This window comes from Eleutherodactylus coqui, chromosome 1 (assembly GCF_035609145.1).
Source record: "Eleutherodactylus coqui strain aEleCoq1 chromosome 1, aEleCoq1.hap1, whole genome shotgun sequence".
NCBI classification, from domain to species: Eukaryota; Metazoa; Chordata; class Amphibia; order Anura; family Eleutherodactylidae; genus Eleutherodactylus; species Eleutherodactylus coqui.
Window position 1 is genome coordinate 237,955,781 of NC_089837.1, and position 24,882 is coordinate 237,980,662.

Sequence of the window (24,882 nt, forward strand, 5' to 3'; positions counted from 1 at the left end):
ACTTTATCTCCTGATTATTTTTGTAGCATAACACATTTGTGCCTTTAGTCGGTTATGGCTGCCTGTCCCCTGGTGTTGCGGATCTGCTGTGGGAGCCGCCGACGGGCAGCAAGAGCCAGAGGACAGATCTCCGCTGTGAGCCTATCTGGCAGATAGGCTCACCGTGGAGAATCACAGCAATTCGTAGCATGCTGCGATTTGCTGGCTGCGAGGGGAGGAAGGAAAAAAAAAAAAAATTAAAATCGCTAGGATTCTCCACTTGTGGACAGGGGGGGCTGCACTTTCCATAGCAACGCTATGGAAAGTGTTCACTGTATTCCCCGCGGCTGGATTAACGCTGCGGGGAACGCAGTGCAAAAACACCCGTGGACAGGCAGCCCAAGTCAGAGTTTAGTCAGGAAATCCCACAGCTTTTGATAGTATCTACCAATAAGCTAATGTCTGGAGGACCAGAAAGGCACTCCTCTGTCAGGAAAGGGACAAAGTAAGGGCCCTTTTACATGGAACAATTATCGCTCATAATTGTTGAGCTGTGTGAAAATGAACGATAATTTGTTTGCTTATCGCTCAGCGCTCATTTTATGCAGGTATTAAAGGGAACCTGTTGAGTCCCCACAGCACCATGAACTAAATTGTTGTGCTGTTAGGGGACGGGACAGGGAGCCAGGGGATGTAATTTTTATGCTTACCCGCAATCCAGTGTTCCCCTCTGTAAATTGTGCAACACGAAAATCCTTGCGCACACTCGTATACAGATCTACGGGAGAGGATGCTCACAGGACTCTGAAGTCAGCACATGCCATGAAAATCTGAGGGGTCACAGTGCTGAAATGCGGAAGAGGGGAGTATAAATACATTTATCGCCTCCCCATCACGTCCCTTAACACCATGACTTAGCTGATGGTGCTGTGGGGAAGCAACAAGTCCATTTAAAGTAATTGTTTGTCATTTGTCAGGAACGCATCGTGCAACTTCTAAGGCTTCCCATGGAAGACAATGGGAAGCACTTGCCGATTCTCTAACACGCCTGAAACCCACTGCGGGAGATCATAACCTCACCGAACTGATTGCAGGCGTATTTACAGAAAAACACCTCACATCCACCGTTGCATCACCTGTGCGCGATATCAGGCAGAGTTTCACAGCCCAAAAATCGCTCACCCCTTGTGTAGAGAGTTTTAGGGTGAGTTAAAAGTACAGTACAATGCAATTGAATAAGGTTTTAACAACGGAAACGGAACCGAAAATAGTCCTGCTAACGATTTCAAATCCACAGCATGCTCTATTTGGTGAAAATTATTAGCATTTCTGCAACACAGAACTGCTTCATTGCAATGTGTGACTTCTGTGGTGAAAATCTACATCAGGCGGATTTATTCTGCGATCTGTGATCAGACCTTCGGCCATTTTCATGCTGCAGTACTCGTCATTATTTTTAAACAAATTGGTTCAAAATACAGAAGAAGAAGTAAAAATCTTTCCAATAGGGACCTTTCACATGGGACGGAATTACGGGAAGTTAATCCACAGTTGCTGAACTCCACACCTAAATCAGCAGGTCTAACAGAGTTTTGGTGCAGAATTTACCGCGGCTTGCGGTGCGTCGTGTGGCCTGTTCCGTCCTGTGTGAAAGGCTCCTTATACTCTTCTGTGTAGGCTCTACATGTAGTATTTGGAAGCACCTACAGAAGGATGGGGATTATGATGTGAATGTGTATATACCACCTTCAACCTGTGTTTTTTAGATTTCACAGCATGAGCATTTAACCTGCCAGAATGCATTTTGGATTTTAGGTGCTCAGTACACTATATATGATTTTTCCATGAATTTCAATGATGACCTTTTATAAGTATATTATAAATCCATTTATGTTAACAGAGTTCTAAATGGGCAAATCCCATTAAGCAGCAGGTTATCGAGGCACACCTACTTTCTCCACACCCTCAGAAATCTCATAGGCTGTTTTCATTGAGATTTTTACTGTGCGAGATGTTTGAGGGTCAGGATCTTACAATATGCCCCACAGCTTAGGAGAATTCCATCTTCAAGTAACTAGCCTTAGGGAAAAAGACATGAAAAATACTGTAATCTTCCCATTCATACAAGCACGTGACATGGTGCCTTACAATATAGTGCATTTATGCTTTACGTTCATTCAAATCTAATGCGCAGGCAACAATTGACCCATGGAATGTGCAGCACTGTGCTTTTCTAATAAATTGGTCATTTAATCATGCGATGGAGAGGATGTCAGCAGATGCTACCAGATTGTCACGAATAAGCCTCGCACCCTGTGGTCTTGCAGGAATCTTCTGACTACAAGGCAAATACTGATTACACAAAATCTTATGCGGCTCGATCCACACAGGGGGTTATTCATCATCGGGGACATTTTTACACCCGTTTTCAGACAGCTTCATCCCTTTTACAGTTGAAAGATATGACAAATATTATCAAATATCACATCGTTAAATCTGTCTAGAGACATGGAGTTACATTGTACACCTCCCAGCTACTGGAGTGAGACTGCAACCAATTGTGCAACTTTTTAAAAAGTTGGTCATAAATATCTCTAAAAACCTCACTCCACACAAGCTCAACAAGTGCAGTAGGTGTTGTAGCATATGTTCTTTCTGGTGCAAACTACTGTTAAGTTTGTCTAAATTGATCTGCACCAAAAAAAAAAAGGGAAGTTACGCCGGAATTCCAGTAATAAATGTGCCATAGTGTTTTGCAATGATTTTCTCTGGTATCTTTAATGGCTTTTTTTGGGCCAAAAGCATTACAGCTAGATGTTCCTTCAATGTCTGTAGCGAATTCTTGAAAAGTCTACATACGCAACATGTTTGCTTTTGCTGTTTTTGGGGGTCGTGAAGTTTTTTTTCAAAACGCACCATGATCTGAGTGTGGCATTTTTTGCTGGAGTTTTTCCACAGCACTTAAGCAGCAGAAAAGATGTGTTCTTTAGGGCTACATGGTGACTTTGGCCATGACTGGGGTTTCATGATCAAAGATCACTGTGTTGCATCACACTGCCAATGAACTCAATAGAATCGCAGTTTGAGTCACAGCTACAATGGATTTTTTTGTGACCGTGATCTGGGGCAGTATGTGACTGATTGAGTTCAGTGGCAGTGTGATGTTGCAGTACTGCATAGCCTTCTTTAGTCACAATACCCCCATTGTGGCCAAAGTTGACATGTAACCCTAGCCTAAATGTTCCAAAATATAAAGGCCACCAAAAACGCAGAAAAAAATGTGTGTGAAGGAGCCCTTAGGGTGGTTCCACATGTATAAAAAAAATAGGACAAAAATTGAACACAATGTGCAAGTCGTTTTTGCGCATTGGGTGGTGGAGAAAATAGCACATACATGATTGTTTTTGGTCACCGGTTTTATACGCTGTGGGAAAAAAAAACAAAAAAAAACGCAACTAGCTCCTGCACCATCCCATTGCAAACAGCCAGCAAGGGGCAGAGGGAAGGGGGTGGAAGTTTAGCAATTACGCTGCTAATCTCCCTCCTACCTCCCTTCTCCGGCAGCTGTCATTGGCTCCCATAGGAGTTTATGGGAGCCGCCACCGTATTCCGGCCAGGAAGATAGTTCAGGAACTATCTTTCCTGGCTGGTGTAAAAGCTTTTACGCCACAGTAATACTCCCATGTAAACTGATGCATTGTAAACCAATGCATCAGATGGGCAGCGTATATCGGCTGGGCGTGAAAGCACGGCCAATATACGCTTGTGTGAATAAGCCCTAAGTATGAGCTTTTTTATTTAGGGGTTTCCTGTAGACTTCTCTATAGAAAAAGTTAAATAATATGCAGAAATAGCAAATTGATGAGAGAAAGACCATACAGATAGTCCCCTACTTGCGAACATTCGACTTATGAATTTCGCAAGATACGAACTATCTGTTTTGCACAGTATGATGTAATGCATTACATCATACTGTGCAGGGACCGGGCAGGCTTCTATCAAGCCTGATAGAAGCCTGTCTGGTCAGATCACGGCTGCTAGGCAGCCGGGGGCCTTCTGAAAGGCCCTAGGGCTGTCTATGCAGAGCGCCTATCAAGCCGTGCGCTTGATAGGCATTCTGCATAGGCAGCCCTGGGGCCTTTCAGGAGGTCCCCGGCTGCCTAGCAACCGCACAGCGTCCCGCGATCTCATCGTAGGACACTGTACGGGCCCCCTGAACGTCGGGTGCCGGCTGTTTCTTACAGCGGGCACCCGGCGGCAGCAGTTCCGACGAGCCGCGCCGCTCGTCAGAACTGTTAACACTTTAAATACTGCTGTCAGAGCGGTATTTAAAGTGTTAACAGTTCCGACAAGCGGCGCTGCTCGTCCGAACTGCTGCTGCCGGGTGCCCGCTGTAAGAAACAGCCGGCACCCAACGTTGTATGGAGCGGGATCCACCCGCGATCCCTCTCCATACAAACATTTGTTCGGACTTGCGAACAGGCTCCTAGAACGGAACCTGTTCGCAAGTAGGGGGGACTAACTGTATAGTTTAATCTAGTCTGCCCTTATATGTGTGGCGAAAGAAACGCCACAGAATAGAAAAAAACACATGATTTATATTGCTTTCTTCACAATCCCAAGAAAACTGTTACAGATAGCATGTGCCTGATGCCAGAGGCAGTAAAAAAGCAGATTATGAAAGGATTTTCAATGGTTTCCTTCCCATCTGCGATGTTTTTTTTTACTGATGCGATGATGACAGAACAAAAAAATTGCGGCGTATGCCATCTTTCTGAGATGTGTGATTTTCTATTTTTTTATCTCCCATGTTTCCCTATAAATCTTCCTATTTATCGTAAAGCAACAAACTTGCGTTGCGATTTTAACATTAGAAAGTCCCATTGACCCTCACATTAAAAAAAGTGTAAATTTTCTTGCTCAATTTTAACGTGGGAGGCAGCGATGCAAGATCCTTCTAAAACAAAAAAAAGCAACAAAATCACGATCGCCCATCTGAAACTAGCCTTAGAGCTCTTTCACATGAGTCATTTTGATGCTGAGTAGGTGTCAAAAAAAAAAAACCAAAAAAAAAAAACCCACACATTTAAAAGAACCTATGGGTTCCTATGGGTGCTTTCAGGTGCCATTTTTTTGTGAACATTGTCTTAGGGCTCCCACACACTTGCATTTGCGGTTTTTGTTAACGCGATTGTCAATGGGACTTTCTAATGTTAAAAACGCAACGCACCAAAAACGTAAGTTGCGTTGCGTTTTTAACCTTAGAAAATCCCATTGACAATAGTGTTCACAAAAAACACAAACGCGAGTGTGTGGGAGCCCTTTAGGTTTTTGTATGGCCTAATCTGAGCATTTGTTTTAAGGCCACAACACCTGGGAGCTCTGCATTTGGACTGACCTGAAATTAGATCAACAGTAGAGGATGAGAATGCTGGGAATGTAATATGGTTACTTAAATGACTTGGCCTTACGCCACTATCCCTGTTAATAACATTATCTTGTTAAATGCGCTGATATTAGATTTCAACGGATGTGAAGTAACATTCGACGCACTTACCCCTGGGGTCCACAGAAACATTCTGCATGGGGATTGTTGCACTTCGTGGTAGATGTGATATTGCACGGTATTGGGGCTAGTGTGAACATGTGCTGCAATAAATGGTGTTTACAGGCGCGCACAATGTCAGGATTGTCACATTCACAGAATCAGGAGTCCATGAACCATACAATTGTATCTGTCCCCATTAACAGTAGCGACAATAATGCGCTGACCTTACAGGGTGTGATAATCTCTGAGCTGGGTCTAATGGAAGTTCTAGTGACTTGTCTCCTTTATACAGCAAGATATATCCTTATGGTAAGAGCAGCTGATGCAAGAACTTTTCACAAGTCTGGTGTTAGTGTGCCATCTTCTGGTCACTATTAGAGCACATGCTTTGTGGGCACTGAGAACTAGCAAGACTTCAAATTCTCCATTCTTTACCATCCAGGCTTTGTTTATACGTATATGTTTTGTTTTCTGGAGGAAATCTTTTTCTTGCTGTTCAGCTAATATAAACTGGTGCCAGAAGTGAGGGATATTCATTCAGTGGAGCATAGAATCCATCAACCAAACTCTTATAATCCTTCCTTCCTTTTTGGGCTGTTGACACATGTTGAAGTTGTATAATGCAGATCTAACATGTATTTACTACAGGATCTGTGGCAGAAGTGCAAGCATGTGGATGTGCGGTTTAATGTGTCCTTTTTTGTAAATCCCCTCCACATGGCTTGTACTGTAGATGTTGTGGAATTTCTGGAGCGCTTCAGTCAGCAGGAATTCTGCAGCATTTCCACCGCATGTGAAGGTGGCCCTAAAGTGTTGCTGTCAAATCATCTCATGTGGGGTGCAGATTTTTAGGTTGGGGTCACACGGAGCTAAATTTCCATGCGGACCATCCACATGCAAATTCCGCTGCATTTACAGTAGCAGGAAGGTGGACGACATTTAGAAAATCTCATCCACAAGCTGCAGAAATAACCCGCACAAAACCGGTGTGGAAATCCAAAACGGTGCGGTATCCAAATCTGCGATATGACCATTAGGTCACTGTATCTGTTGCGGTATTTGCAATGAAAGCCGCTTCAAAACGGGTTTGTAGGCAGGCATTCCGCAGCTAGTCTGTTGTGGACATTCCACTGGAAATGAGCCCCGCGTGAGTGCAGCCTGAGTATATGGTGATTTGTGTATATAAATTTATAGCTACAAAAAAGGAGTAATAAAAAGTCTTACTTCTTTCAAAATTCTTTGTACGTGTTATGACCGCAAGCTAAATGTTCTTGTCTGATCTTTGAGCGCCCTTTTTAGTCACTAAAGCTGGAACTCTACGGGCCCTTTCACACTGAATTTTTCCACAATCCACACCTTAATGAAGCGCTGTGAATTCTGCACCTTAATCCCCAAGTCTCATTGTGGATTTTGGTGCAGAATTTACCAAGGCGTGGAATGCAGAAAATCCTGTATAAAAGGGCCCTTAGGGGATTAAAGGGGTTGCCTTATGGCCAGACGATTTATTTTTTTTTTTTTTCTCGGCACACTTGTGCTGAAACAAAAGTAGTACTTTTTCACCCTCTGCATTGGCGATCCAGTGCTGCAGCCCCAGGTCCTTCCGGGCTTTGTTATGGAATGGCTACCACCTGTCCGCTGTAGCCATCAACTGGTGTTCTCATGGCATCTGTGCTCAGATGCCGGGAGCCATGGTGGCAGGAGAACGGTACTTCTGCAGTCTCTTATTGACTACGGCGGTCAGGTGGTAGCCATTCCACAACAAAGACTGGACGGACCGCTGGGCTGCAACGCTGAAACAAGCAAGTATGGCTGCTTATGGTATTTTAACACGTGTATCTATGATCCGGTGGCGGGACAGACCCATGTACTCAGCCAATCCGATAGAATGGCTAGACTAGGAGAAAAGTTACATGTGACATACAAAACATGTCAGTTTTATTATTATTTTTTCTAATTAAACTTTTGCTTGGTCACCAGACAGCAGACAGACTGTATCTAAGTATAACACACTGGTCAATAGTGAAATATGGAGGCTGCAGAAGCCCATAGAACAGTTATTGCCGTCCTGGAAGTCTTGCTGGTACTTCACTCAGAAACCAGTTTAGGATTCTATTTTATAAAGATATCTTTGCTGATACTTGGAATACATTTCCTAACTTGTTGTATATTACTGTTACTTTATAGCAGTATTTGCACATTTTATGTTTTATAACGTTGGTTCTTTTTCTCTCCACAGCATGGGTGAACTCATTATCAATGGGAATGATATTCTTCTGTTCCCCTGTAGAAAAACAGTGAGGACAGCGCTCCTCTTGCAAATATCCAGAAGACACAATTTCGTGTAATAAAAATTAGAGGTGACTTACCCGGTGTGAGTAGAGGGTACTACCCCTGAACGGCAGACCCTTCCACTCCACACCTCCAAGTCCTGGTTAGCACGTACACTCAAACGGCGAATGTCGGTAGAAGTCAATAAACTGGTGAATGTATTCCTTCAATGACCCCCCGTAAAACGAGGAGGAGCGTGCTCAAGCTTGTTGTATCCCCAAAAAAACAAGGGGATGCAACTCCTCAACGAGGAATGCAAATGGAGGAATAAACAAAAAGTATCTCAAGCGCTCTGAAAGAACATTCGGGTCTAAATATAAATGCAGGAGATTCCTGCTAAATTTATTAATAAATAAATAAAACCATGGCACAGGAAAAATGCCTATGGCCAATCTTACAGAATATACAGATATGCAACGCGTTTCGTCGCCCCTATGGCGACTTTCTCAAGCATAAAGATAAACACTCACAAATAGCCATATATATACATAAAATCAAACACTTACATTTAAAAATTAACCAATCCTGGTGCCTCTATCCATAACCTTCAGAGCGTCCTTGTAGCAAAGGGCGCGCTGAAAATTGCCGCCCTGCACGGTCCATAGGACTTCCGGGTTGCGGCTGCTTCGTGGCAAACGTCATGACGCCTGAAGCGTCATGACCGACGTCCAATACATATACATGGGCTAGTCAACCCACGGGACTCCATACGGAGGTGTGATGCACTGACGTACTTACGTCCTCGGTCATGTGACCGCACCTAGAATGTATCAGTTGCTATAGTTACCTACCCCGTGACCAGTCACAAGCGACGTACAAGGAATGTACGTAGACTAGTGAACCCACGGAACTCCCTGTGGTGATGTAATGCAATGACGTCCTGGCGTCCTCGGTCATGTGACCGCACCTGAAGTGTATCTGTTACTATAGCTACATAGCCCGTGCCTGGTTAAAAAGCATATTTACACATAGAAGGCAAAAAACCCTCCGTAACTCATTTTTGCCAATGGAAGGGCACATATACTAATATATTCCACCCAATTTTGAAAAGTTCCTATATCTCCACAGACCTACTATAGATTACACCTAACCCAAGGGAGAAGCAGAGGAAGAAAAGGAAAAAAAAAAAAGGGGGGAAAAAAAGGGGGAGGAAATGGGAATGGGTGTGAAGGGGAGGGGGAAAGGGGGGGGGGTGGAAAGGGGGGGGGGGGGGGGAAGGAAGGAAAGAAAAAACCGGGGGGAGGGGAAGGGGAAAATAACACTTCTCTCTAGTCTTGCTGGTACTTCACTCAGAAACCAGTTTAGGATTCTATTTTATAAAGATATCTTTGCTGATACTTGGAATACATTTCCTAACTTGTTGTATATTACTGTTACTTTATAGCAGTATTTGCACATTTTATGTTTTATAACGTTGGTTCTTTTTCTCTCCACAGCATGGGTGAACTCATTATCAATGGGAATGATATTCTTCTGTTCCCCTGTGGTCAGCATATTTACGGACATATTCGGATGTCAAAGGACCGCTGTCGTTGGAGCAGCAGTTGGCATCATTGGCCTTCTATCAAGTTCTTTTGTCTCGTAAGAGCTTTATCCCTTGGCCAATTAAATCACAGCAGTCATGTTTTAGTGCATGTTATATAATAAAATTGGTAACTTGATTGATTGGCAGAACATCAATATTTTGTCTCAGTGGTTTTAGAAGAAACAATGAATTCTTGCACCTGCAGTAAAGTGAGGAAATCCCCTCATATTTAGGCCTCTTTCACCCAGCAGTATTTTGGTTAATATTCCGTACCGGTATTTGTAAGCTGCTACAGTTTGTGGCCTGTAACTTACACAGCCTGGTGGCCACAACGCTCACTCAATATCTCCTCTTTGCAGACGTCCTTCCCTGGCATCTGCACTGGCACTGTCAGAGGCCTGGAGGTTGACAGTGCATGCTTTTAAAGGGCCAGTGTGCCTCAGCCAAAGTATTCTCCTTCCAATCTGTTCTCTGTGATCCAAGCCCTGGATAGGTTTCTCATGCTGAAGTGTGCCGACTGCCCTGACTTGGACTGTCTGACTACGCTCCTGTTTACACCTTCAGGTCCCGTGCCTAGGTCTTAAAGGGGACCTGTCACTAACTATAAACACCAAACGTTAAGTTATGGTATTTATAGTTTAGGTAATGTGGAGTTCAGGGAGCCACTTTTCATACTCACCCAGTCCCCCGTTCTTGCAGTATCCCTCAGCAAAGTCTGTATGCACATAACTAGCGTGACTCTAATGCACAGCCTTCTGAAAAGCTTCACGTTTGCTTTGCGTTAGCTGGGGCACACTGCACAAAGGGGAACTGGGTGAGTTCTTACAGTTGGTGACATACCTTTGAAGGGAACCTCTCAGCTTGAACATGGTGTCCAAACTGCAGGCATCGTGTTATATAGCTTTATGGGGAAAGATTCAGTATAACTTGTATTTTATTAATTTACATCTCTGCACATTCTGATCTGAACAGTCCAATAGGCGGAGCCATCAATTAATGGATATCTGTGTATGACTGTACATACAGGGAAGCCTCACTGATGGGACCGCCCATTGGACTGTTCAGCTCAGAATCAGCAAAATATATAAATAAATAATATACAGTTCATACTGAATCTTTCCCCTTCAAACTATATATCAGTCTGCTCAGCTCCTCCTGCTCTATAACATCGTGCCTGCAGTTTGGACAGCAGGTTTGAGCTGACTGATTGCCTTTAGGTGGCATCAGTTCCACAAGTACTAGGGCCACTTCCTGAGTAATAGCCTGCAGATCCCACAGATTCTTCACCTTGAAAGGTGAAGACCTTCGGTGTCGCCTCAGGATTTATCCCAAAGCCAAACCCGCCTGTGGCTCAGTGTATCACTGTCCGTTGATCCTGACATAATTCAAACCAGGAGCGGGTCTATTAAACAGAAGATATGTAATTCTTTCTATTATAATTGTGCAATATTTTAACCCCTAACACCACAAGGCATAACTGTATATCCTGGCTGAGGGGGTACTGTCACTGCTAGCCAGCCTCCCGCAGCAATAGCGGGGGTGCATCTCAGCATGTAAAGGGTTCACAGAGGGAGCATGCTCCCTCTGTGACATCGGACTCTCGCGATATAATCACGGAGAACCCAACGGGTTGCCATAGCAACTTGGACGCCAGATAAAGGAGTCCTTCATTGCCAGTGCCTACAATCGCTTATACAAGCGATTAAGCATTGCAGGACAGAAGTACTGCAATGCTTTACCATAGCTATGGTGCAAGTTCCCTACAGGGACAGTGTTTTAAAAAAAAGACTAAAAAGAACAACTTGTGCTTTTTTCCCCCTATTCTAAAAAAAAAAAAAAAAAAAAAAAAAAAAAAACTTTCTAAAAATTAAAATCCCACATATTTGGTATCGTCATATCTGCAATGACTCGCACAATGAATTGAACACACTTTTTAACATGCATGGCAAAAAGCGTAAAAAAAGAGGCAAAATGCTTATTTATTTTTATTTTGCCACCCACAAAAGCAACAAGTGATCAAAAAAAGACAATGTACTCAAAAATGGTACACAAAAACTACAGCTTGTTATGCAAAACACAAGCCCTCGCAGAGCTTCATCCATGGAAAAAAAAAAAGTTATAGGACTTTAAGGCCGCCTGCAGACGAGCGGGTCGGATCCGGCAGCGAGAATTCTCGCCGCCCGATCCGACCCGACCGCCTGCAGGGACGAGCGCGTACTCACTCGCGCCTGGCGGCCCCGGCTCTTTCATGTGCCGGCTGCCGCGCAGCCGGCGCATGCGCAGACCGGAGCCGGCGGCCGGGTGAGTGCGTGCCCCGCAGAAAATTAGGACATGCCGCGGCTTGTTTGCCGCGCGAGATTTCGTGCGGCCAAACCGCGGCCGTCTGCATAGGAGTGCGTATTTTAATGCACTCCTATGCAAACTTTCAGCGGCAGAAATCCCGCGGGAAATCCCGCAGCGGGATTTCCGCTCGTGTGCAGGCGGCCTAAATGCAACGATTTTAGAAAAACATCCTTTCCAAAAAAAGGGGTGATTTTTGTAAAGCAGTGGAAAAAAACTTTAAAAAAAGTGTTTGGTATTGTAATCATACCGTCCTGCAGGGAAAAAAAAATTGTGTCATTTATGCTGCATAATTAACACACACAAAAAAAAACACAATCTATGGCAGAATTGAGTTTTGTCTCTATCATAAAAAAAGTATAAAAGTTTTACATTATAGTCTATGCACATAGAAACGACATGCAAAACAAGCCCTTATACGGCCGTGTCAATGGGAGAATAAAAAAGTTATGGCTTTTGAAAAGTGGAGATGAAAATCCCCCAAAATGTTGTGTCCTCAACACCAAAATAGGCCATGTCCTTAAGGGGTTAATAGGTCAGAATTTTACAGACGCAGTGTTACTATTTTTATTTTATATCCTAAAAATGGGAAAACAAGGGTTTGAACTTTTAACACTATATTGATGAAGGAATTGGGACAACCACCAATCCTATGCAGTCAGGCAAAGGGAATATATAGATCGGATGGGAAGGACTAGGATCTTTGGTTACAGTGAAGTCCACCCTCATGCCAATGGATGCAGAGACATTCTAGGCAATGCGGCATTACCTACCATGTGGCAATACTTTGTTACAGCTCCACGTCTCTACCAACATGACCGAGCAGTGTCATACAGCACGCAGTGTTGAGGCTTGGTTTGAGAAGCAGAACGTCCCAAAGTCCAAATCTTAATCCCATCAAGCATCTTTGGGATGAACCAGAACATTGTATCTATGCATGCCCAACACACAAATCATCCACTGCTTCAGTATTCTAAGCGGTCTCTGACACATCTAGCTGAATTTGGTGCATAGCATGCCTAGGAGGGTTACTGCAGTCATTGAGGCCACAGGTGGCCCAACACCATATTGAAAAAAGTCAACATAGCATATATGCTGCAGTACTTCTATATTACAGTATGCAATACTTTACAGTGTTTGCTGAACGCATTACTCAGCTATTTCTATAGATAGTGAATGGAGCAGTAGGCATACATGCGCACCGCCACTCCAGTCACATTTATAACATTCCTGTGGATGGATAATAAATGTTTTTGGTGTGATAGCCCAAATGGCTCTAATCACAAAAGCTTGCTTAATTTAAAACAGTGTGCTTCACCTCTAAACAAAGTCTTTAAGGCATATGATGCAATGTGTCAGATTTTTGCAAATTCTCTGCCCCTGCTTACTACAATCCTGTATGGAATATTTCATATGAATTAGTACTGTGATGGCATTTGATAACATATTGCAAACCTCTACAAACATATCCTCCTGGTCTAGCGTGAGCTAGTTAAGTAAAGGCCCATTTACACGGAGCGATGATAGTTTAAAGAACAGTTTGAGTGACAGCTTTGAGCCATCATTTTGCATAAACTATTAAGTAGCTGAGTAGCTTATTAGCATGCAATTGAAGCCTTTAGCTGAATGCAGTTAATGGCCAGAGGGTCCTTTGTTCTGACGGTAACAATGCTATCAGCACTACCCGTGAAGAACTCGGCGTGCGGTCCTGATAAGATCCCATGCCGATTTTTAGGCTGGCTTGAATTTACAGATCAGCTAGCAGTGCACGAAAAGTGCACAATGGTCGCGCATTTAGACTCGCTCCATATAAATGGGCCTTTACTCTGTTTGTTTAATAATTGCTCTTGTTGGTAGTGCCTTGGCATTCTAAAATGGCCTAATGGTGTCTAACTGTATAAAATTCTATTTTAAATGTTTAGTATTTTTGGTGGAGTTTAATTTCTTCTGTGTTATCTTTTTCTATAGGAGCTTGGGGCCTCTTTATTTTACTTATGGAATTTTATTTGCCTGTGGCTGCTCATTTGCTTACCAACCATCACTGGTAATCTTGGGACACTACTTCAAGAAGCGCTTGGGTCTAGTAAATGGTATTGTCACAGCAGGCAGCAGCCTATTTACAGTGTCTCTGCCTTTTCTTCTCAATTTTTTGCTTGATAAGATCGGATTTTATTATACCCTGCGTGTATTATGTATCCTCATGCTTATACTATTTTTGGCTGGATTCACCTACAAGCCACTATTGCCCAAAAACAACAACAGGCGTAAAGAGATCTTCAATTTCTCCATCTTCAAATCCATGAGTTATTGCATATGGGCATTTGGAATTCCAGCAGCACTCTTTGGATATTTTGTGCCTTATGTTCATTTGGTAAGTGATGCCTTACAACTTTATTTTCAGCCACCCTTTTTAGACTCTCAAAAGTAAAGATGTTTGAAGACAATTGACAATTTCATCTGGGATTTAGTTTTACTTTCTCTGGGCCAATTAGCCATAATGATAGGTTTAACTTGTTGAATGTTTGTCTTTGTGCCAACCGTACTACTGTGTTTCCCAGAAAATAAATCCTGCCCCAATAAGCCATACCCTGATTTTCGTCGGAGGCTTGAAATATAAGCTCCCCCCAAAAATAAGCCCTAGCTAAACTACATGAAAAAAAATACAAAGCAATACTCACCTAGTAGGCGACGTCAGGGTCCCTCGCGTAGGCGTCCAGGTTTCCAACTAATAATCAACCTTTGTGATCGGCTTGTAATCTGCTGCAGAACCTGACAGCAAGTATAACTATTTTCTGGTAGCATGGCCACTGGGAAAATGGTTTAAATGAGAACTTGGTAATGATTCAAACGGCTGTCTGTATAAGGCATCATTTAGACTGCTTTTGGAAACTTATCTATGATCTCTGTCTCAGGGTTCCATCTGAAACGCAGACTATGACCTTCAGATGGAACCGTAGTGCACCATTACTGAACTTCTACGCAATGCTGTCCAGCTAAAATGCCGGAAACTGACGTAAACATGCTGAAGCGTGCTTTGGTCTCTGTTTTAGCAATGACCGTTTGTGATTCCGTCCAGGGTTCTGTCTTAAGGCGGTTTTCAGAGACCATAGAGGGATTGGAACCCAAGCGCAGTCTGAATAAAGCCTAGTGTCCACGGGGCGGAATTGAATTGCGGAATCTGCGGGGCACCAAAACCTACAATCCGGAGTTCAAGCTGCCCATAGAGAATCATGCGCACTCGCAGCTGAATTTAGGCATGCGGATTTGATTTGCGGGCCTTTTGGTCCAGAAAACAAAATCACAGCATGCTCCATTTTGGTGGGGTTCCCACACGGATTGCTTCCATTGAATCTGACCCGCCCTAGGATATCAGGCCTTTAGTCTGCTCTGACTGAACTCCCCTGTAGTAACTCAGAATTCCCAAGTAGGAAATTTGAAATTGGGTTTTCTAAACCTAACATCCTTTTTAAATGGCTTGTCTCACTTCTTAATTTAGATGACCTTTTCTGAGTCATCAATAGCAGATTGTTAGGGTCCGGCGCTTGTGTACACTGGCAACCAGCTCACCCAGGCCAGTCACTGTGTGCAAAGCTGTTTTTCTGACGGAAGCCGACAGTTTTGTACATTGCGCAGTGGCCCCAGCTGGTACTGCATGCTGAGCCCCATTTACCCTAATACCAACCAGGCCATTCCACAATGTCCACTGTTTACAAAAGGGATGAAGTCAGTGAGAAAAAAAAATAAAAATTTTTGCGCAAATCCCCACTTTTACAAAAATTTGGGACTTTTAAGTCAAGAACTGGCGCAATAGCTTTTATAAATTTTCCCCAATGTATGATACCGCCACCCTTACTCTTATTTCCATTTTTATTTCACAGATGAAACATGTTAAGGAACGTCTGGGACCTGATATCCCGGAAGTGGTTTTGTTGCTGTGTATTGGTGTGACATCTGGCGTTGGAAGACTTGTTTTTGGCAGACTTGCAGATTACATTCCAGGCGTTAAGAAAGTCTATTTACAGGTACTGCAGGGCTTATCTGCTATGTCTGTCTTTCATTGTTAAAAATTAGTAAAGTAAAGGTCCATTTACACGGGACGGATGTCCTCAAACAATGCCCGACACTCGTCCCTGTGTTTCCTCGCTCCCGTGCTCCTGCATGGGAACTAGTAGAGTTGGCTCGCCCACGGAGCGACCAGCAGGGGGCGGGGCGGCTGCAGGAGATTTCTCTCCTCTCGTTCCCCCGCCCTTCTGCATTGACATAACACAGCAACTATTCACTTCTGAATGGCCACTGTTTAAACTGAACGATGAAGCTCATTGTGCACGATGCGCTTATTAAACTAATCAAAATTATTACACATATAACAAATATGCCATTTCCTTCTCTGGAAAAAGTAATATAAGTCATGAAACATCACATACATGGTATTGCCTTCTATGGCAGAAGCCACCACTAGACAGTGCTTACACACTACAAATATGATTCTTATGTCTTAGGGTGACTACCCACTAGAGTTTTTTTTCCTACTACAAATTTGCTCCTATTTTTTTCTTCCAATTGTCAATGGGACTTTCTAATGTTAAAAATGCAAAGTTCCGTTGCATCGTGTTGCGGTTTTAACATTAGGAAGTCCCATTGACAATTGGAAGAAAAAATAAAAGCAAATTTGCAGCAGAAAAACAAACAAAAAAAAAAAACCCACTAGTGGGTAGTCACCCTTATGGGCTTATTCAGACAGGCGTATATTGGTCGGGTTTTCACGCCCAGTTGATATACGCTGTCTCTCTCTACAAGGGGAGGAGGTGGGCCTGGCCAGGAGCTAGCGCACTGAGCTCCCACCCCTCACCACAGTTTGCAATGCCTAACTTAGCCCCTCCCCATCCTGCCCTCCCATTGCAAGCAGTGGCGAGGGGCGGGGAGAGGGAGCAGGAGCTCAGTGCACTAGCTCCCAGGCAGGCCTGCCTCCTCCCCTTGTAGAGAGGGACAGCATATATTGTCCAGACGTGAAATTCCGGCCGATACATGCCTGTCTGAATAAGTCCTACATCTGTATCCTTGTGCTTATTTTGATACACATTTGCTATGAAATTGCTGCAGCTTTTGTACTTTGCAATGCAATGAATATTATCCACAGCTGTTCCACTGAAAATCTGCATCAAAATGCGCATGTAAAATGTGGATTTGTGTGACAGATTTGTTTGTAGCATAAAATTATACCCTGTATGAAGAAATCATAAGGTTGTGTTTCCACTTTGCTTTTGTATCGTTGGTTTACTATTTTATTTTATGGTGCTTTGTAAGTATTGGTGCTGGTTAATTGCACATCAAAAACACTGTATGAAAACAAATGTGTTACTGTGAAACACCAGTTTTGGCATGCAGTCTTCAGCCGAGCTGCTTCTACAAGTGAAGCACGTTGAAAAAAGGAGCTTCACCTGTAGAAGTCGATGAATGGAAAAACGCTGCGTTTCATGATAAGGCATTTGGTTTTCAGACAGTATTTTTATGTTAACTTGAACATCAAAAACTAACCAAACGCCATAAAAATGTGATAAAAACATGATACAGAGAAAAAGTCGAACCCTAGCCCAGTGATGGCGAACCTTTTAGAGACAGAGTGCCCAAACTGCAACTCAGACCTACTTCTTTACTGCAAAGTGCCAACACGTCAGGGGGCGGGGCTTATCACGACATATGATTTTACCCCCGTCGTTCTAAAAAACATAAAAAAATAAAAAAGACAGGGCCGCTTTAAAATAGACAGCATGCAGATTTTGACTGCGGAAATGCTGCAGAATGTCCTCAGTGAAAATTTCTATGGAAAATTCTGCAGTATTTCCGCAGTCAAAAGCTGCACTCTGTATTTTGAAACAGCCCTGCCCATTTCGGCCACATGTAAACATACCACAGCAGTAATAGTGACCCCCCCCTTAGCGGCGCCAGAGATGATAGTGACCCCCCCAGCAGCCCCAGCGATAATAGTGACACCCACCCCACCCCCCTTTCCTTTCAGTGACCACAGCAATAATAGTGACCCCACCCCCACAGCGGCCCCAGTGGTAATAGTGACCCCCCGATGTAACAGCGACATCCCACAGCAGCCTACATGCAAGAGGGACACCTGCTGCAGGCCCCTATTGCCTTTTACGTGGCCTTGAGGGTCCCCCTTGCATCACCGCCATCTCTGCCGCCCATGCAGCTGCCAATAGGATGGCATATGAAGAGGTCCCACCACCGGCGCTTACGCTCCCAGGACGGATCTGCAATAGGGGCCGCGCTCTCTACCGCCCATGCCAGTGCCATTGCTGCTGATGCCGCCAAGATTCGGCCACTCCTCCAGGAGCAGGACAGCCTTGAAATTGGCCCTTCCGCTGCTCCCGCTGTGCTCCCTGACCAGGATGGGAGTTGTGGGAACAAACACGCCCCCAGCCAATCAGAAGCTGGGGGCGTTAACAAGTCTCAATGCTGGTGCATTATGTCACCACCCCCAAGTTCCGGTGGCGACATAATACACCAGTACCCAGCGCTGCTAGCAACGCAGCTGTGTAAATGCCGGCAGGTAAGCCGCGGCTCCTGCCGGTATTTACAAGTGATGAGCAGCTGATGGCGGCGTGTGCCAGCAGGGAGGGCTGTGCGTGCCGCCTTTGGCATGTGTGCCATAGGTTCGCCACCACTGCCCTAGCCTTTCTATTAAAGGGCTTGTCAAAATACTAACTGCCACCTGTCAGTGAGTGACTGTGTGAATTACTTGCTCCGCTCATGATCACATAACGGTAAGGTTATCAAAGGTCCTAAAACATAAAACGTGCAAAGCATGATAGCCGTGTGCTTACAGGACCTGTGATGATGTCACTGTCATGTGACCAGTGACCTGGGCTCTGTGTTCGTGAGTTACATGCTCCGCCCCTGAACACATGGTGACGTCATCACAGATCCTTCATCCCTGTGCATTATGGGTGGACTACATCCCTTATAAACCCCTGCAGCCTCAGTTGCTCTGAAATACTAACAACCACCTATCTGTAAGTGAGTGACTGAGTTACATGTGAGGTTGCTACCGTCATGGGATCAGTCACTGGGGCTCTGAGCCCGACTGTCCAAAAAGATCTTATTTGCATAGCTCTTGAAATCCTCCCACACCCCATGAGAACTGGATCCAGGATTTAAATTAGCAAGTGAAGAAGCCTTGATGTCTTTATTTTTAGACATTCCTGGTCTGAGGATGTACGTGTATGTGTCTATCATGCCAATTATATTACAGTAGGCATGCACTGGGTTATAGTTGTGATTTTTGATAGTGGTTATTGATATAGCTCAATATATTGCTTGGAGTGAATTGCGCATGTTCTAGATACAAACACCATGGTTACCTATGTGCATACCAGTACCCACATTACATAAGAGCCATCGTCCAGTCGTGGCACCTGCCACTACCTGAACACTTCATGTGTTTATGACTGCATATGCTGATAGTACTACAAATTTCAGATCTTGTCATATTTAATATAGTATGACAGAGTACTTCTTTACAAAGGGATAAGTAAAAAATGATAAAATCGCTGTATATTACATTTATGTATTTGGTAGACATGGCATATTTATGGTGTATGCGTGACTTTTATATGCATCATAATGTTGTGATTCTTATGTTTTGTTAAAGGGAATGGGTCTCATCCCCACAGCACCATAACCCAAGTTATGTTCAGTGATGAGGGGACCTTCATGGAGCAGCTGTGCTTCTACAAGCACAGCTGCTCCAGTAGCACAGAGCTTTGGTCCTGCGTATTTTGCACATCCGTGCAGCACATTTTGTTTGCATACATAGGTACGCGGAAGAAGAAAAAAAAAAAGTTCGTCTGACCGAGGCTTAAAGATTAGAGATGAGTATACTCGCTAAGGCACATTACTCGAGCGAGTAGCGCCTTAGCCGAGTATCTCCCCACTCGTCTCTAAAGATTCGGGGGTCGGGGAATCTCTCACCCCCGCAACTCACCTGTCACCGGCCCCCGAATCTTTAGAGACGAGCGGGGAGATACTCGGCTAAGGCACTACTCGCTCGAGTAATGTGCCTTAGCGAGTATACTCGCTCATCTCTATTAAAGATCTATTGAAGTACAAGGGCCCTTAACCTGGTTTCATAATATTCTGAACCATAAGTCATGTAAAAAACAGTATATTGTCTTTATGATGCTTGTGATTTACAGATCCATTTTTCCCATTAATACTTTGCAGGTGATATCTTTTTTTTTCATTGGGCTGATGTCTATGATGATTCCAGTGTGCCACACTTTTGGTGGTTTGATTGCTGTCTGTCTTTTCATGGGCCTGTTTGATGGCTGCTTCATATGTATTATGGCTCCCATTGCCTTTGAGCTTGTCGGGCCAGAGAATGTATCTCAAGCCATTGGATTTTTGCTTGGATTTATGTCCATTCCTATGACTGTTGGCCCTCCTGTTGCAGGTAAATCTGAATGTTAAAACATTACTCTGCCAGTCAAATAAATTGGCTTTGTATTAGCTTTGTACCGTAATATATTTATAGGGAATTTGTCAGCACCTTTGAACCCATTAAATTACGTTATGGGGCTCAAAGGTTAGAGAACGGGGAGTCCGAGAAGCTGCTTCTTATACTCATTGGGTCTCCCATTCTAGCACTGTGTCCCTGGGAAACTGGGAAGAGCACACAGCTTGACTGTTTTTAAATGGCTGTGAGTTCTTGGTCTATGGGAGAGCGAGTGCACACAGCCTTCTGCAAAGAGTCACGCTGTGTGTTTTTTGCCGATTCCTCAGAGGTACAGTAAGGGAACAGGGGACCTGACCTGATGAGTATAAAAAGGACTCCCTGGACCCTTCGTCCCAATCCCTTTGAGGGGACGTAACCTAGTAGATGTGGCTCAAAAGGTGCCAACAGTTTCCCTTTAAAAGGTGCTTATACATTTTTTTGGACGGAATGGGGGGGGGGGGGGGGGGCAGGAGAATTTTAGCAAATTATGTGACTTTGTAACATAGTAGCATTATTAAATGCATAAAAGTTTCATAGACTGCAGAGTCTGTGTACAGGACAGTCAGCTTATCATGTTCCAGAGACAGAAGCTACCTCAGCAAAATCTTTTTCTGGAGCGCAGACCAGTTCCTCCTCACAGAAACTTCCTAGTTTCTTCCTGGGAAGTGGTGTACAAATTTCACATAGAAATATTGATAAACAGCAGCTGGCAGTAGTTTGTAGCACATAACCCGCTCAAATTCCCCCTCCAAAAAGAATTGAGGTACTCTTTAATAATATAAATGCACACTATAAATTTCTCAAGTTTATAGTTAAACTTGATTTTAGAGTAATGACTCTACATGGGGTTACACGTATTCGGTTTACAATGTCATACTGTGGCATCAAGTCACTGGGGCTTATTTACTAATACTGTCTAAAATTTAGACAGTACAAACTTGCCTTAGGCCGAATGCAGACTGCCAGGTTGGATTCCGACTGTCTGATTCTCGCAGTGGGATGCGACCCATGCCCCTGCAGTGACCCCCAGTTTACCTGTCCGGTGTCTTCACTCTGCGCTGTAGATGTGCCAACTGGTGCACAGCTGCACATGTGCAGTGCAGAGTCGGCGTGTCAGATGACGAGGCAGTGTTGAATAGGACAGGCTGTTACTTCCACCCCGCGAGCGGTATATCAGTTAATTTCAATGCATGTCCTATGGGCTGTATTTGCTGCGGGATCCGGAGCTCCGGTATTCCACAGTGCAAATACGCCCGTGTGCATTAGACCTTAGATAGCCTTAAATTATGCTAGGTTTATCACAGTAGCACTGTTGAATGATAAAAGGTGTTAATCTGTGAATTTTAACACTGTCTAGTCTTAAGTTTAGACAACCTATTAGTTGATTTAGCGTAGACCAAAAATTGCTCCAAACTTTTGGTGCAACTTTCCAAAATGAAGTGCAATTTATGGGGCAGTTTAGGCCATGCCCCTTTTTTGAACAAGTCAGGAAAAGTGTCTGAGTGTCTAAAAGTACAATGTAGCGCAAACATGCAAGACAGTTTACTGGCTTATTTTGAATAGTGAATCTGCCCCATTTTTGATGACTGACACATCATGTAATTTACTGTCCCCTTTAGGTCTTTTGCGTGACAAACTTGGTTCTTACGATGTAGCATTTTATTTGGCTGGTATCCCCCCTATCCTTGGCGGAATTATCCTTTGTCTTATCCCTTGGATCCACGAAAGAACTTTAAATGAAAAGCAAAGAACACTGGATAAAGAGGCTGGAGAGAAAACTATGGATCATACTACCAGTGCATTGATACCTGGCACAGCTGATCATCATAAAAAGGAAGACGTGTCTGTCATATAATTTTCATTATTTTACAAAATTACATTTTGTATGACATTGACTGAATTTTGTATCTGGTGCTACAAAACCAAAGCGGTGTGACCACATTTGGGTGTTTGCTTGCATATACGACTAAGCCTGAAATGACTAGAACTAGCTGTACAGCAATGCCGGATCTTGTTTTTATAACGTCCATTCTATCACTATTCAGTCTATTACAGTCTTAGTGACTGAACAATTTTTTTACTTTGTTTACTATATTTCTGTGCACAAATTTTGTCTAATTTACAATCATGTTAGATTGCTGGAATGATGGCGCTTGAAGCCTTTACAATAGGCATTGAGATTTCAATGTATTTTAGTTTGCAATAAGCTGGAGCTGATTTTTTTCAGTCAATGCTGAGTATTCATAAATCTCTGCTGCAGGGTGTTAATTCTTCAATATTTTAAGATTATGTAAAACTATTGACTTATGATTAACATACAACGTTGTCCACAATCAGTATGATTGAGCTGGATTGTATTCAATTACGCCTTTTTTAGGGCTTATTCAGACTGCCATGTGCTGTTCTTGTAGTCCACAGACAGCACACGGATCCATAATGGCCAATGAGGCTGTTCACATGGGTGATTTTTGCATATGGACCTATGATCTATATGAAAAGAATCACAGCATGTCCTATTCTCATCCAAGTTCATGGACGACATAGGACATTCTACAGTGGGACTCCGTTAACATCGGAGAGTCTATGTGGGCCTGCCGATGTTTTTTGCATTCAGTTTGTACAGGTCCAGTATGGCCACAGCAGTGTGAATATGCCATTACCATGACAATTTTCACCTAGATGAAGGGGCATATGTTTAGTTTGAAATGACTGTTTCTATTTGTGCAATGTACTATTATTTCTTCTCTTTGCAAGGAAAGTGCATCTTCAGACAGGCAGAGCAATTCAATCTCAAATCAAATGTTTAGTTGATGGATACTTACTGTATGTTTAACATAAGTATCTGTCGATATAAACTGCTGTTTTAGGACTATCAGAAATAATCACAAATAGGTCTGTTAATTCTAGGCACTCAAGAAGAATGCAATTTGCTAATTTCCTCCAGAGAGACCAAGACATAGGTTGTTAAGTACATTTTACCTACAGTATATATTCCTCTAAGCTGCGGTCTGAACATATCTTTGTTTGTGCTTGACAAATCTCTTCCATTTTGGAATGATGTATAACCTTTGAGTAGCCTTGGAGGAATACCATTCCATAGGTAGCATTTCTTTACATTTTTAGCAATATATTCTTCATTACTAATGTTGTATATGCACTTTATGACTTGATTTTTTGCTGGCAACCACCCATGAGTTACTTCTTGAATGATCCAAAGATTTTGTCGGTGTCCTTTCTATCTGCTGGCAGTGAACATGTGCCTTATTACCATGACTATAGTTATTTTGATAACTATACCTGAACCATTGCTTAACAAGGGCTATTTACTTCAGAAATGCAGAGTGAGGTGCAGTGTCTCATAATGAGAATAGCTTTATTTGTAATGCACTCACATAATCTATGCAAAATCTATCCTCTGTTATACCCAATGCTGGGTGTAACAAGCCAGAACATTGGCTTTGGTGTTCCTTGAATGCCTGTGGGGGTAGTTTCTCCTCATGGAGACCACCAAATAGGCATGAGGAGACTTTTAGGCCATGCTAATATTCTCAGTCATGTTACAATGCATATAAAAGGACCTTTCACACAGGATGGAATTACGCTGGAAACCGCACTGCAAACCATGGTTAATTCTACACCATATTTTGTAGGCTACCTACAAATGGCTTGAGATCTGCCTGCAATTCTGTATCAAAATCCAGTTAGACCTGTAGATCTTGCTATGGAATTCCGCAGCTGCAACCCGAGTGAACGGCTTTGAGGAAAGATTCTCCCCAATAGGTGATGCTGCAGAGACATTGTACCATCTGCCCCGTTAGGCCCTGCACTAGTCATAATACAGTATATACGTTTTGCCTGGATTGTTCCTCTAATTGTAAGCAGAAAGGAATAAATATGCCAAAGATTTATTTTAAACAATAATCTGACAGATTAATCTCCTATATGGTATTATCTTTATTCATGTTTAGTTTTTAATTTTTTTGTAGTCTTAACCTTTTTTCATTTACATTCACTAAACAGTGTAATTGTTTAATTAGTTACAAGTGCAAGAAGATTGATGTACCACAGGGAAATATAGCGGAATATATCCAAGTTCAATTTATCTACATTTGAAGCCTTTTTAGATACAAATGTATCGTACCTTAAAGGCAACTTGTCATGCTGAAAATGCAATGCAATCTGAGGGCTGCATGTTATAGAGTAGGAGGAGCTGAGAAGATTTGTATGCCGTTCTATAGGAAAAGATTTAGTACAGCTAAAGCTTTATTCATTTAAACCTCTACTTATTCTGGGCTTGTATAACTTTATATAATTCAAAAAGTAAAAGGGGGACATAATCTGTACCTTGCATCTGCGAATAAGGCTTTGATTTTGATGTGCATTTGTGAAAAGATCATCATGCAGAAGCAACCTGTCATATGGGTATGATGAATACCAAGAGTGATGTATTTGATTGTAATAAAGTTGTCAGGATCAGCAACTCGGATCCACTGAGCTACACACTAAAGTACCCCGGTTTTCACCCTTTAATCCCACCCGCTGGGATGTGGGCTTTGTTACTCAGGAAGTGGTCCCAGTACAGTGGCGGCTGATGCTAGTAAAGGCCTCAGCATGGTATCTGAGGGTGTGAAGAGGAGTGTAGTCAGACAGTCCAGT

At 43.1% G+C, this 24,882-nt stretch overlaps 1 protein-coding gene across 1 annotated transcript in view; it reads left to right on the forward strand.

The window, feature by feature from the left end:
• Positions 1-24,546, forward strand: part of SLC16A10 (solute carrier family 16 member 10) — a 94,221-nt gene extending 69,675 nt beyond the window's left edge. Inside the window, exons 2-6 of the mRNA XM_066607045.1 lie at positions 9,292-9,436; positions 13,689-14,091; positions 15,599-15,742; positions 19,956-20,184; positions 21,846-24,546. Of these exons, the coding sequence (XP_066463142.1) occupies positions 9,292-9,436; positions 13,689-14,091; positions 15,599-15,742; positions 19,956-20,184; positions 21,846-22,081 (1,157 nt within the window). The 3' untranslated portion in view covers positions 22,082-24,546. The remainder of the gene's footprint in view (positions 1-9,291; positions 9,437-13,688; positions 14,092-15,598; positions 15,743-19,955; positions 20,185-21,845) is intronic.
• Positions 24,547-24,882: the final 336 nt, after the last annotated feature.